Source organism: Rhinopithecus roxellana, chromosome 19, assembly GCF_007565055.1.
Source record: "Rhinopithecus roxellana isolate Shanxi Qingling chromosome 19, ASM756505v1, whole genome shotgun sequence".
NCBI classification, from domain to species: domain Eukaryota; kingdom Metazoa; phylum Chordata; class Mammalia; order Primates; family Cercopithecidae; genus Rhinopithecus; species Rhinopithecus roxellana.
This window is the reverse complement of record NC_044567.1, coordinates 65,375,445-65,388,008: the sequence shown is the minus strand read 5'-3', so window position 1 is coordinate 65,388,008 and position 12,564 is coordinate 65,375,445. Positions and strand designations below refer to the sequence as shown.

Sequence of the window (12,564 nt, the reverse complement as noted above, 5' to 3'; positions counted from 1 at the left end):
GGAGAGAGTGAGAGAAAGAAAGGAAGGAAGGAAGGAAGGAAGGAAGGAAGGAAGGAAGGAAGGAAGGGGGGAGGGAGGAAGGGGAAGGGAAGGAAGGAAGGAAGGGAAGGAAAAGGAAGGAAGAAGAAGGAAGGAAGAGAGAGAGGAAGGGAGAAAGAGAGAGGGGAGGGAGAGAGAAGGAGAGAGGAAGGGAGGGAGGGAAGGAAAGAAGAGAGGGAAGGAAGGAAGGAAATGAGATTGAGGGAAAGAGGGAGAGAGAGAGAAAGAAAAGAAAAGGAAGGAAGGAAGGAAAAAATCTAAGAGAATAGAAACTCGGGATGATGATTTTGGTTTTGGGGGTTTTTTGTTTAGCTTTATTTTCTAAATTTTCTTTGAGTTGGAGTCTTCCTGTGTCGCCCAGGCTGGAGTGCAGTGGCACAATCTCGGCTCACTGCAACCTCCGCCTTCCAGGTTCAAGTAATTCTTTTGTCTCAGCCTCTCTGGTAACTGGGCCTACAGGTGCACACCACCACGCCCAGCTAATTTTTGTATTTTTAATAGAAACAGAGTTTCATCATATTGGTCAGGTTGGTCTCGCACTCCTGACCACAGGTGATGTACCCACCTTGGCCTCCCAAAGTGCTGGGATTACAGGCTGAGCCACCGTGCCCGGTGATTTTTTTTTTTTTTAGACGGAGTCTTGCTTTGTCGCCCAGGCTGGAGTGCAATGACATGATCTCAGCACACTGCAACCTCTGCCTCCCAGGTTCAAGCGATTCTCCTGCTTCAGGCTCTTGAGTAACTGGGAGTACAGGCACATGCTACCACGCCCAGCTAATTTTTGTATTTTTAGTAGAGGCAGGGTTTCACCAGGTTGGCCAGGCTGATCTTGAACTCCTGACCTCAGATGATCCACTCACCTCTGCTTCCCAAAGTGCTGGGATTACAGGCATGAACCACTGCACTGGGCTTTTTTTTTCTTCTTCTTCTTTTTCCTTCTTGAGACGTAGTTTCGCTCTTGTTGCCCAGGCTGGAGTGCAATGGTGCAATCTCGGATCACTGCACCCTCCACCTCCTGGGTTCAAGTGATTTTTCTGCATCACACTCCCGAGTAGCTGGGATTACAGGCATGTGCCACCATGCCCAGCTAATTTTGTATTTTTAGTAGACACAGGGTTTCGCCACGTTGGTCAGGCTGGTCTTGAACTCCTGACCTCAGGTGGCTGGTCTTGAACTCCTGACCTCAGGTGATCCACCCCCCTCAGCCTCCCATAGTGCTGGGATTACAGGCATGAGCCACCATTCCCAGCCCATATTTTCTAAATTTTCTACAGTAAACCCTTGTACCTAGTAAAAGGCACTTTGCTGGGTACTGAGAATGCAGTGTTGAGCACATATTTTGTTTCTTCAATAGTGCATTAATTTTTGTACTTTATTATTTCTGTCCTACTTTATTTATGGTTTTATTCTTTTCCTTCCTTCCTTCCTTCCTTCTTTCCTTCCTTCCTTCCTTCCTTCCTTCCTTCCTTCCTTCCTTCCTTCCTTCCTTTCTTCCTTCCTTCCTTCCTTCCTTCCTTCTGCTCTTTCTTTCTTTCTGCTGTTATTATTATTTTTTTTTTTTGAGACATAGTTTTGCTCTTGTTGCCCAGGCTGGAGTACAATGGTGTGATCTTGGCTCACCTCAACCTTCGCCTCCTGGGTTCAAGTGATTCTCCTGCCTCAGCCTCCCGAGTAGCTGGAATTACAGGCACACACCACCATGCCTGGCTAATTTTGTATTTTTAGTAGAGACAGGGTTTCTCCATGTTGGTCAGGCTGGTCTCAAACTCCCAACCTCAGGTGATCTGCCCACCTCAGCCTCCCAAAGTGCCGGGATTACAGGCATAAATCATTGCACCCAGCCTATTTATTTATTTTTTATTTTTATTTGTTGAGACACAGTCTTACTCTGTCACCGAGGCTGGAGTGCAGTGGATCGATCTTGGCTCACCACAACCTCCACCTCCTGGGTTCAAGCAATTCTCCTGCCTCAGTCTCCTGAGTAGCTGGAACTACACTCACCACTGCGTCTGGCTAACTTTTGTATTTTTAGTAGAGACTGGGTTTCGCCATGTTTGGCCAGGCTGGTGTCGAACTTCTGACCTCAAGTGATCCACCCAGCTCGGCCTCCCAAAGTGCTGGGATTACAGGCGTGAGCCACCGCACCCAGCCTGTTCTTTAAATCTCTTTAACTTGAAAGTTAGTTTTGTTTTCACTTACAATCTTCAAAAAAAAAAAAAACTTTAATACTATTAATTTTCCTTGAAGTGTTTCTTTAGCTACACATGATAAGTTTTGATATGTAGTTCTCCTATTGTCACCTAATTATAAGTAATTTATAGTCTCCATTGTGAGTTCCCCCTTAATCTTTGAGGGTATAGTTTAGAGTTTACAAACATGTGTCGATCTTCATTATTTGTAGTTCTATATTTATGAATGCACCTACTCACTGAAATTCATTTGTAACTCCAAAGTCAGTGCTCGAAGTGCTTTTGTGGTCATTCGTGGACACTCGCAGAGGGGTGAAACGTGAGTCCCTGGATGCACATATACATGTTCCCAACTGTTTCAGCTCTCCCACTGTAAAAAAATACCTTTTTGGGGTATATTTCATGCCCCATTTTTCTCATTTTTGTGGTTTTTGTTGATTTTGCTGTTTAAAATAGCCTCTAAGAATGATGCTGAACTGCTGTCTTGCATTCCTAAGCACAAGAGGCTGTAATATGGCTTATGTGGGTTTGATCACAAGCATGAGTTACAGTGCCATTGGCCATGAGTTCAGTGCTAATGAATCAACAATATATATTTCATATGGAGTTTTTAAACAGAAATATAAGTAAAACAAGGTTATATATTGACTGATGGATGAAAATATTGTGGCCAAAGGCTTGGGGGAACCCAACCCTGTATTTCCGCTAGAAACAATGGTTCAGTATTCACTAATTCAGTGTTCTCAGTGACTTTATAGAACTACCACAAATGAGAATGGCATGGCTATGTGTGTATATGTGGTCTTTTTTTCTTGTCTTTTTTTTTTTTATTTGAGACAGAGTTTCACTCTTGTTGCCCATGCTGGAGTGCAGTGGTGCGATCTCAGCTCATTGCAACCTCCACCTCCCAGGTTCAAGCGATTCTCCTGCCTCAGCCTCCCAAGGAGCTGGGATTACAGGCAGGCGCCACCATGCCCAGCTAATTTTCTATTTTTTAGCAGAGACGGGGTTTCTCCATGTTGGTCAGGCTGGTCTCCAACTCCCGACCTCAGGTGATCCACCCGCCTTGGCCTCCCAAAGTGGTGGGATTACGGGCATGAGCCACTGTGCCCTGCTGTGTATGTGGTCTTTTTATTGTTAATTTATAATTTAATTGCTTTGTGGTCAGTGAATGGTTTTCGTAACGCTGATTTTTTTTTTTTTTTTTTTTTTTTTTTTGAGGTAGAGTCTCGCTCTGTCGCCCAGGCTGGAGTGTAGTGGTGAGATCTCAGTTCACTGAAACCTCTGCCTCCTGGGTTCAAGTGATTCTCCTGCCTCAGCCTCCTGAGTAGCTGGTATTACAGACAGGCTGACACCACCAAGCCTGGCTAAGTTCTTTGTATTTTTAGTAGAGACGGGGTTTCACTATGTTGGCCAAGCTGGTCTTGAACTCCTGACCTGGTGATCCGCACACCTCAGCCTCCCAAAGTGATGGGATTACAAACATGAGCCACTGCACCCTTCCCAAAGCTGCTATATATATATATATATATATTTTTTTTTTTTCTTGAGACGGAGTCTCACTGTGTCGCCCAGGCTGGAGTGCATTGGCACGATCTCGGCTCACTGCAAGCTCCACCTCCCGGGTGCATGCCATTCTCCTGCCTCAGCCTCCCCAGCAGCTGGGACTATAGGCACCCGCCACCACGCTCGGCTAATTTTTTGTATTTTTAGTAGAGATGGGGTTTCATCGTGTTACCCAGGATGGTCTTGATCACCTGACCTTGTGATCCGCCCGCCTCAGCCTCCCAAAGTGCTGGGATTACAGGTGTGAGCCACCATGCCCAGCCTCTGTCATATCTTTTTAGCAGATTATTTATCTTATTTATTTATTTATTTTGAGACAGAGTTTTGCTCTTGTTGCCCAGCCTGGAATGTGATGACACAATCTCAGCTCACCACAACTGCTGCCTCCTGGGTTCAAGCGATTCCCCTGCCTCAGCCTCCATAGTAGCTGGGGTTACAGGCATGCACCACCATGCCCAGCTAATTTTGGATTTTTTTTTTTTTTAGTAGAGATGGGGTTTCACCATGTTGGTCAGGCTGGTCTTGAACCCCTGACCTCAAGTGATCCACCTGCCCCAGGCTCCCAAGGTGCTGAGGTTACAGGCATGAGCCACTGTGCCTAACCAATTCCTCTTATTATAAGTTCCCTCTTTTGTAATGGTTTTCCCTTTATCTTCTATTTTATTTTTATTTATTTATTTTTTTGAGACAGGGTCTCGCTCTGTCGCCCGGCTGGAGTGCAGTGGCGATCTCGGCTCACTGCAATCTCCACTCCACCTCCCAGGTTCAAGCAATTCTCCTGCCTCAGCTTCCCGAGTAGCTGGGATTACAGGCACCCGCCACCACGCCCCCGCTAATTTTGTATTTTTAGTAGAGACAGGGTTTCTCCATGTTGGTCAGGATGGTCTTGAACTCCCCACCTCAGGTGATCCACCTGCCTTGGTCTCCCAAAGTGCTGCAATTACAGGCATGAGCCACCATGCCCAGCCTTAATTGTTGTATTTTTATTAGAGATGGGCTTTCACCATGTTGGCCAGGATGGTCTCAATCTCTTGACCTCGTGATCCGACTGCCTCGGCCTCCCAAAGTGCTGGGATTACAGGCGTGAGCCACCATTCCTGGTCCATATACTAGCTTTCTTTCTTTTTTAATTTTTTTTTTTTTTTTTTTTTTTTTTTTTTTTTTTTTTTTGAGACGGAGTCTTGCTCTGTCACCCAGGCTGGAGTGCAGTGGCCGGATCTCAGCTCACTGCAAGCTCCGCCTCCCGGGTTTACGCCATTCTCCTGCCTCAGCCTACCGAGGAGCTGGGACTACAAGCGCCCACCACCTCGCCCGGCTAGTTTTTTGTATTTTTTAGTAGAGACAGGGTTTCACCGGGTTAGCCAGGATGGTCTCGATCTCCTGAGCTCGTGATCCGCCCGTCTCGGCCTCCCAAAGTGCTGGGATTACAGGCTTGAGCCACCGCGCCCGGCCTTCTTTTTTAATTTTAATTTTAATTTTATTTTGAGACGGAGTCTCATTCTGTCACCAGTCTGGAGTACAGTGGTGCTATCTCGGCTCACTGCAACCTCCGCCTCCTGGGTTCAAGCAATTCTCCTGCTTCAGCCTGCCAAGTAGCTGGGATTATGGGTGTGTGCCACCATACCCAGCTAATTTTTATATTTTTAGCAGAGATGGGGTTTTGCCATGTTGGCCAAGCTGGTCTCGAACTCCTGACCTCAGTTGATCTGCCTGCCTCAGCCTCCCAAAGTGCTGGGATTACAGGTGTCATCCACCACGGCTGGCCTCCATATACCAGCTTTCTTTAGGTTAGTATCTGCATGGTTTATCTTTCTTTCATCCTTTTATTTTCACCCTTTTCTTGTGATTTTTAGTTGTATTTTCTGTAAGTGGCATGTAGTTGGATTTTTTTAAAGCCCTGCTATGAAATATAGCAGATATATTTGGTCCATTTTTATTTGTAATTACTGCTATATTTAGACATTTCTACTATCTAATTTTGTATTTTCTGTTCAACACTCCCTCCCCACCCCCAGTTCTTTTCCTGCCTTCTATTAGTCAAGTTTTCCACAGTCTCTCTCCCTTGTTTCTCTCCCTGCTGTTTGTGGTGACCCCCTACATTTTTTAAAATATAATTTAAAATTTTTTAGAGAGATAGATAGGCTCTCATTCTGTCTGTCACCCAGGCTGGTGTGCAGTGACATGGTCATAACCCACAGAAGCCTTGAACTCCTGAGCTCAAAAAATCCTCTGACCTCAGTCTCCCGAGTAGCCACTGCACCTGGGCAAATGTATTGAATTATATAAGTAATTATTATGTATAATTACAGGTAATAATTATACAATTTTTAAGATGTTTAAAAATTTTAAAAAGAAAGGCTGTACACATTGGCTCATGCCTATAATCCCAGCAGTTTGGGAGGCCAGTGGATCGCCTGAGGTCAGGAGTTCGAGATCAACCTGACCAACATAACCAAACCCTGTCTCTACTAAAAATACAAAAATTAGCTGGGCGTGGTGGCGCATCCCTGTAACCCCAGCTACCTGGGAGGCTGAGGCAGGAGAATCACTTGAACCTGCGAGGCGGAGGTTGCAGCCAGCCAAGATCGCGCCATTGCACTCCAGCCTAGGTGACAAGAATAAAACTTTGTCTCAAAAAAAATTAAAAAGAAAAGATTAGTCTGGGCATGGTGGCTCATGCCTCTAATCCGAGCACTTTGGAAGGCCAAGGGAGGAGGATCGCTTGAGGCCAGGAGTTTAAGATCAACCTGGGCAACATAGCAAGACCCTGTCTCTACAAAATTTTTTTAAAAACTTAGCCAGGTGTAAAAGGCCAGGTGCAGTGGCTCACGCCTGTAATCCCAGCACTTTGGGAGCCCAAGGTGGGCAGATCACAAGGTCAAGAGATTGAGACCATCCTGGCCAACATGGTGAAACCCCATCTCTACTAAAAAATACAAAAAATTAGCCGGACGTGGTGGCAGGTGCCTGTAATCCCAGGTACTCGGGAGGATGAGGCAGGAGAATCACTTGCACCCGGGAGGCAGAGGTTGCAGTGAGCCGAGATCGTGCCATTGCATTCCAGCCTGGGCAAAAAGAGCAAAACTCTGTCTCCAAAAAAAAAAAAAAAAAAAAAAAAAAATTAGCCGGGTGTGGCAAAGCCTATCTGTAGTCCCAGCTACTCGAGAGGCTGAGGTAGGAGTATCATTTGAGCCCAAGAATTGGAGACTGCAGTGAGTCATGATCATGCCACTGCACTCCATCCTGGGCAATAGAGTGAGACCCTGTCTCTAGAAAAAAAAAAATGTATATATATATAAATAATAAATATATGTACTCTGACCTGATAATTTTTATTTCCATAATTTTTTTCAATCCTACTCCTTCTGTATATTTTTATAATGTTATGTTCAGGAAGTGAACAAAGATGTGTCCAGAAATTTATGTCCAATGATTTTCATTAGAATAATTTATAATAACCAAAATAGAAACTAATATTCACCAGGTGAATGAGACAGTACTATATAATGAATAAAATCACAGTTTTGGAGGATATATAGTGAAAATGCTCCAAAAGAGGGGAAAAAGCAGAAATACAAAATTGCACACATAATTTTGGACACATCTAAATAAATTTTTGGACACACTACATAAATAATTTCTATAGGCCGGGCGCGGTGGCTCAAGCCTGTAATCCCAGCACTTTGGGAGGCCGAGACGGGCGGATCATGAGGTCAGGAGATCGAGACCATCCTGGCTAATACGGTGAAACCCCGTCTCTACTAAAAAATACAAAAAACTAGCCGGGCGACGAGGCGGGCGCCTGTAGTCCCAGCTACTCGGGAGGCTGAGACAGGAGAATGGCGTGAACCCGGGAGGCGGAGCTTGCAGTGAGCTGAGAGCCGGCCACTGCACTCCAGCCTGGGCGGCAGAGAAAGACTCCGTCTCAAAAAAAAAAAAAAAAAAAAAAAAAATAATAATAATAATAATAATTTCTATAAGTGTCTATCTTAATGAATGCTGAAAGTCATTGAAAGATTAGGGCATCGGCCGGGCGCGGTGGCTCAAGCCTGTAATCCCAGCACTTTGGGAGGCCGAGACGGGCGGATCACGAGGTCAGGAGATCGAGACCATCCTGGCTAACATGGTGAAACCCCGTCTCTACTAAAAATACAAAAAACTAGCCGGGCGAGGTGGCGGGCGCCTGTAGTCCCAGCTACTCGGGAGGCTGAGGCAGGAGAATGGCGTGAACCCGGGAGGCGGAGCTTGCAGTGAGCCGAGATCCGGCCACTGCACTCCAGCCTGGGCGACAGAGCGAGACTCCGCCTCAAAAAAAAAAAAAAAAAAAAAAAAAAAAAAAAAAAAAAAAAGAAAGATTAGGGCATCTCAGTATATGGGCCATGTAGGCAGCATGATATGGGAAATCCTTCTAACTTGGTAACTATTACAAGTAGATAAATCAAGTGTGATTGGACTACAACGTTCTCTCTCAATGTTTTCCTAAATATTTTTTTCTTTATTACAGTCTTCAAAATTTTCATTTTATTCTGTGATCTTACACATCCATTTTGTTTGATGGTAAATTTCCTTTAAAAATTATAGTTGGAGGCTGGGCACAGTGGCTCACGCCTGTAATCCCAGCACTTTGGGAGGCCAAGGCGGGTGGATCACGTGGTTAGGAGATTGAGACCATCCTGGCCAACATGGTGAAACCCCATCTCTACTAAAAATACAAAAATTATCCAGGTGTGGTGGCATGCACCTGTAATCCCAGCGACTCAGGAGGCCGAGGCAGGAAAATAGCTTGAACCCGGGAGGCGGAGGTTGTGGTGAGCTGAGGTGGGGCCACTGCACTCCAGCCTGGCAACAGAATAAGACTGCATCTCAACAAAAAGGAAGGAAGGAAGGAGGGAGGGAGGGAGGGACGGACGGACGGACGGACGGACGGAAGGAAGGAAGGAAGGAAGGAAGGAAGGAAGGAAGGAGAAAAAGAAAAAATTGTAATTGGACTGGGCGAAGTGGCGCACTCCTGTAATTTCAGCACTTTGGGAGGCCGAGGCAGGTGGATCACTTGAGGTCAGGAGTTCAAGACCAGCCTGAACAACATAGTGAAACTGTGTGTCTACTAAAAAAACAAAAATTAGCCAGGCATGGTGGCAGGTGCCTGTAATCCCAGCTACTCGGAGGCTAAGGCAGGAGAATCACTTGAACCCAGGAGGCAGAGGTTGCACTGAGCCAAGATTGAACCATTGCACTCCAGCCTGGGCGACAGAGTGAGACTCCATCTCAAAAAAGAAAAAAAAATTGTAGTTGGGCTGGGTGCGGTGGCTCACACCTGTAATTCCAGCACTTTAGGAGGCTGAGGTGGGTGGATCACTTGAGGTCAGAAGTTCGACACCAGCCTGGCCAACATGATGAAACCCCATCTCTACTAAAAATATAAAAATTAGGTGAGTATGGCAGTGGGAGCCTGTAATCCCAACTACCCAGGAGGCTGAGGCAGGAGAATTGCTTGAACCTGGGAGGCGGAGGTTGCAGTGAGCTGAGATCGTGCCACTGCACCCCAGCCTGGGCGATAGAGACTCCATCTCAAAAAAAAAAAAAAAAATCTTAGTTGGATTTCCTGTTGAAACAATGCTGCATAATATTTTCCCAATAATATTCTATGGTGATTGTTTTGCCTCAATTCTCTTTACCAGTTAAAGCTTGGTTATCACAGGTGTGTTTATGTCTTTAAAGTCATGTAGGTTCTTTTTCTTTTCTTTTCTTTTTTTCTTTTTTTTTTTGAGATGGAGTTTCGCTCTTGTTGCACAGGTTGGAGTGCAATGGTGCGATCTCAGCTCACTGCAACCTCTGCCTCCCTGGTTCAAGCGATTCTCCTGCCTCAGGCTCACTAGTAGCTGGGATTACAGGCATGAGCCCCCACACCCGGCTAATTTTGTATTTTCCGTAGAGACGGGGTTTCTCCATTTTGGTCAGGCTGTTCTCGAACTCCCGACCTCAGGTGATCCGCCCACCTTGGCCTCCCAAAGTGCTGGAGTTCCAAGTGTGAGCCACTGCACCTGGCAAGGCATGTAGAGTCTGACAATGAATATAAAAGGAGTTCTTTACATAAAAGTTTGTGAAGATATGGCCGGGCGCGGTGGCTCAAGCCTGTAATCCCAGCACTTTGGGAGGCCGAGACGGGCAGATCACAAGGTCAGGAGATCGAGACCATCCTGGCTAATACGGTGAAACCCCGTCTCTACTAAAGAATACAAAAAACTAGCCGGGCGACGAGGCGGGCGCCTGTAGTCCCAGCTACTTGGGAGGCGGAGGCAGGAGAATGGCGTGAACCTGGGAGGCAGAGCTTGCAGTGAGCTGAGATCCGGCCACTGCACTCCAGCCTGGGCGACAGAGCCAGACTCCGTCTCAAAAAAAAAAAAAAGTTTGTGAAGATATTAGCTTAGAGAGGCAAGTTAATTATGGTACTCAGAGATAAACAGGCACATCCTTTTATGTATATCTAGTGAAGTCAGTTGCTGTAATCTATTCTGTTCAAAAACCGAACTATACTAGGTCTGAATAACAAGATAATGTACATTTCCCCTAGAAGGTGAGAACGACAACTCACACCTGTGTGCCATTCCTTTTTTTCTTCTTCTGATAGTGATTGTACCTCTCGAAATGACCTAACTCAGAGGAATTTGGGCATAGTGTACTAGCGTGTACTAGGTTGCTTCTCATGAAACATCCCTGTTTGTGTTGTACATTTGAGATAGTAGCAACATGATTAATAATGTGGACTGTAAACGGCCAGGCGCAGTGGCTCAGGCCTGTAATCCCAGCACTTTGGGAGGCTGAGGCGGGCAGATCACAAGGTCAGGAGACCATCCTGGCTAACGCAGTGAAACCCTGTCTCTACTAAAAATACAAAAAATTAGCTGGGTGTGGTGGCGGGTGCCTGTAGTCCTAGATACTCGGGAGGCTGAGGCAGGAGAATGGCGTGAACCCCGGAGACAGAGTTTGCAGTGAGCCGAGATTGCGCCACTGCACTCCAGACTGGGCGACAGGGCGAGACTCCGTCTCAAAAAAAAAAAAAGAAAAGAAAAGAAAAAAGGGGGGAAAAAAAAGAAAAGAAGAAAGGAAAAAAAAAGAAAAAAAAGAATGTGGACTCTAGAGTCAATCAGATGGCTCTGGGTTAAAATCTCAGCCAGCTCTACTAGCTACTAGCTGTTTGAGACTGACGAGTTTCCTCATCTATTTATTTTTTAAAAAACAGTAATAACAGTACTTGATTCACAGGGTTGTTAACATTGAGATGATGCATGTGGACTGTTTTGCCAGTTTTCTGGCATCCCATAGTGAGTGCTGTAGCTACCGTGAGCATTGTGTGTTATAATCACAGGGAGTAAGTAGGAGATGCGAAAGCAGGGGCCATGATAGGAGGCCAATCCAGAGAGGTTCATGGGTTACGGGAAGAAGACAGATAAGGCTATAGCATGAAGCATATTAGTGCGAGGAAGGATTTAAGGTGAGGTGGCCAGATCTGAAATAATGAAACAGCTCCAGTGCAAGTGTTTCATAACTGATTCTCTTTGATTCTTCTAGAGAGCCATGTCCTGCCACCGCAGCCAGCTCCTCTGGTTCCGCCGCCTCTACATTCTCTTCTCCCGGTACATGAGAATCAACTCACTGAGCTTCCTCTGAAGCCTTGAAGGGTTTTCAGATCCAAGGAACAAAGGGGAAAATAGACAAAGGTGTGCAGGGGACCTGGCCTGGCACTGGCTTATTTGCCTGAGCTCAAGGAGATCCCCGCTGGAGCAGCCTCTGCAAAAGGGAGCCCATGTAGGCCAGGGGCTGTCCAAACTCCAGCTTCTTCCCCTGGGAAAAAACCCAAAGAACCAAAAACAAACCACCCCAAGGATAATAATAGCTACCCTGCTAGCTTCTCAAGTTCTTGTGAATCACAATTTACATAATGACACAGTATATGTGGAACACCTAGCCCAGCGCCTGGGCAGGTCCCTATTATCATAAATGAATGTAAAAGTGCTCTAAAAACACTCCACAGATGTGACTTTTACATTGTTTCCAAAGTAAGGTCACCAAAAACACATACATAAAATGCAACAGTGTGTGTTGAATTGGTTCAATCATAATTCATTTGATTTTTCTTTTATCAGAATGTGGGTCTAGGAAAAACGTGCCCTATTTAACAGCACAGCTGTTGACTGAAGCATCCAAGTACCAGTCACTGGGGTGGGCACTGTTTTATACAGAGACGATTACAAGGGCTCTGCCCCAAAGAGCTTACAATCAAATATGTCAGCTCTCAGTCTTTTTGGAGAAGTAGGAAATATGAAGATAAATCTGAGACTTAAAAAAACACAAAAGATTCAAGAACCTGCTGTCTTAAAATTGTCCTACAAACAAAAGCGCTCTGAAAGCTCTGGCTTAGAAACTACTCTTAGAATCCAGCTAATGGTCCATGGAAGTGGCCTGAGGCAGGGAAGCTCAGTGGTGAAGAGCACAGGCTGGTAGCCCTGTGATTGAAGCCAGAATGACCAGCTGTGTAACCAAAGACAAGGTGCTGAACCTTTCTCTGCCTCAATTCTCTCATCTGCAAAATGGGAGATAACAACGATCCCAACCTCAGAGAACTGAACAAGATAATACATGAAGGTGCATATCGAAGAGTCTCGCATGCTCTGCTGGGTAAGTATTCCCTCCACCTGCCACAGGATACACTGAATTGCTTCTCTATAGCTGCAGGTTAGAGACCTGCTTGTTCAGACTCTCTACCTCAGCT

The 12,564-nt window shown here is 45.7% G+C and overlaps 1 protein-coding gene across 1 annotated transcript in view; it reads left to right on the top strand.

Annotated features, from left to right (window-relative positions):
* Nucleotides 1-11,823, top strand: part of PIGL (phosphatidylinositol glycan anchor biosynthesis class L) — a 112,177-nt gene extending 100,354 nt beyond the window's left edge. The window contains exon 7 of the mRNA XM_010387743.2: nt 11,364-11,823. Within this exon, the coding sequence (XP_010386045.1) occupies nt 11,364-11,462 (99 nt within the window). The 3' untranslated portion in view covers nt 11,463-11,823. The remainder of the gene's footprint in view (nt 1-11,363) is intronic.
* Nucleotides 11,824-12,564: the final 741 nt, after the last annotated feature.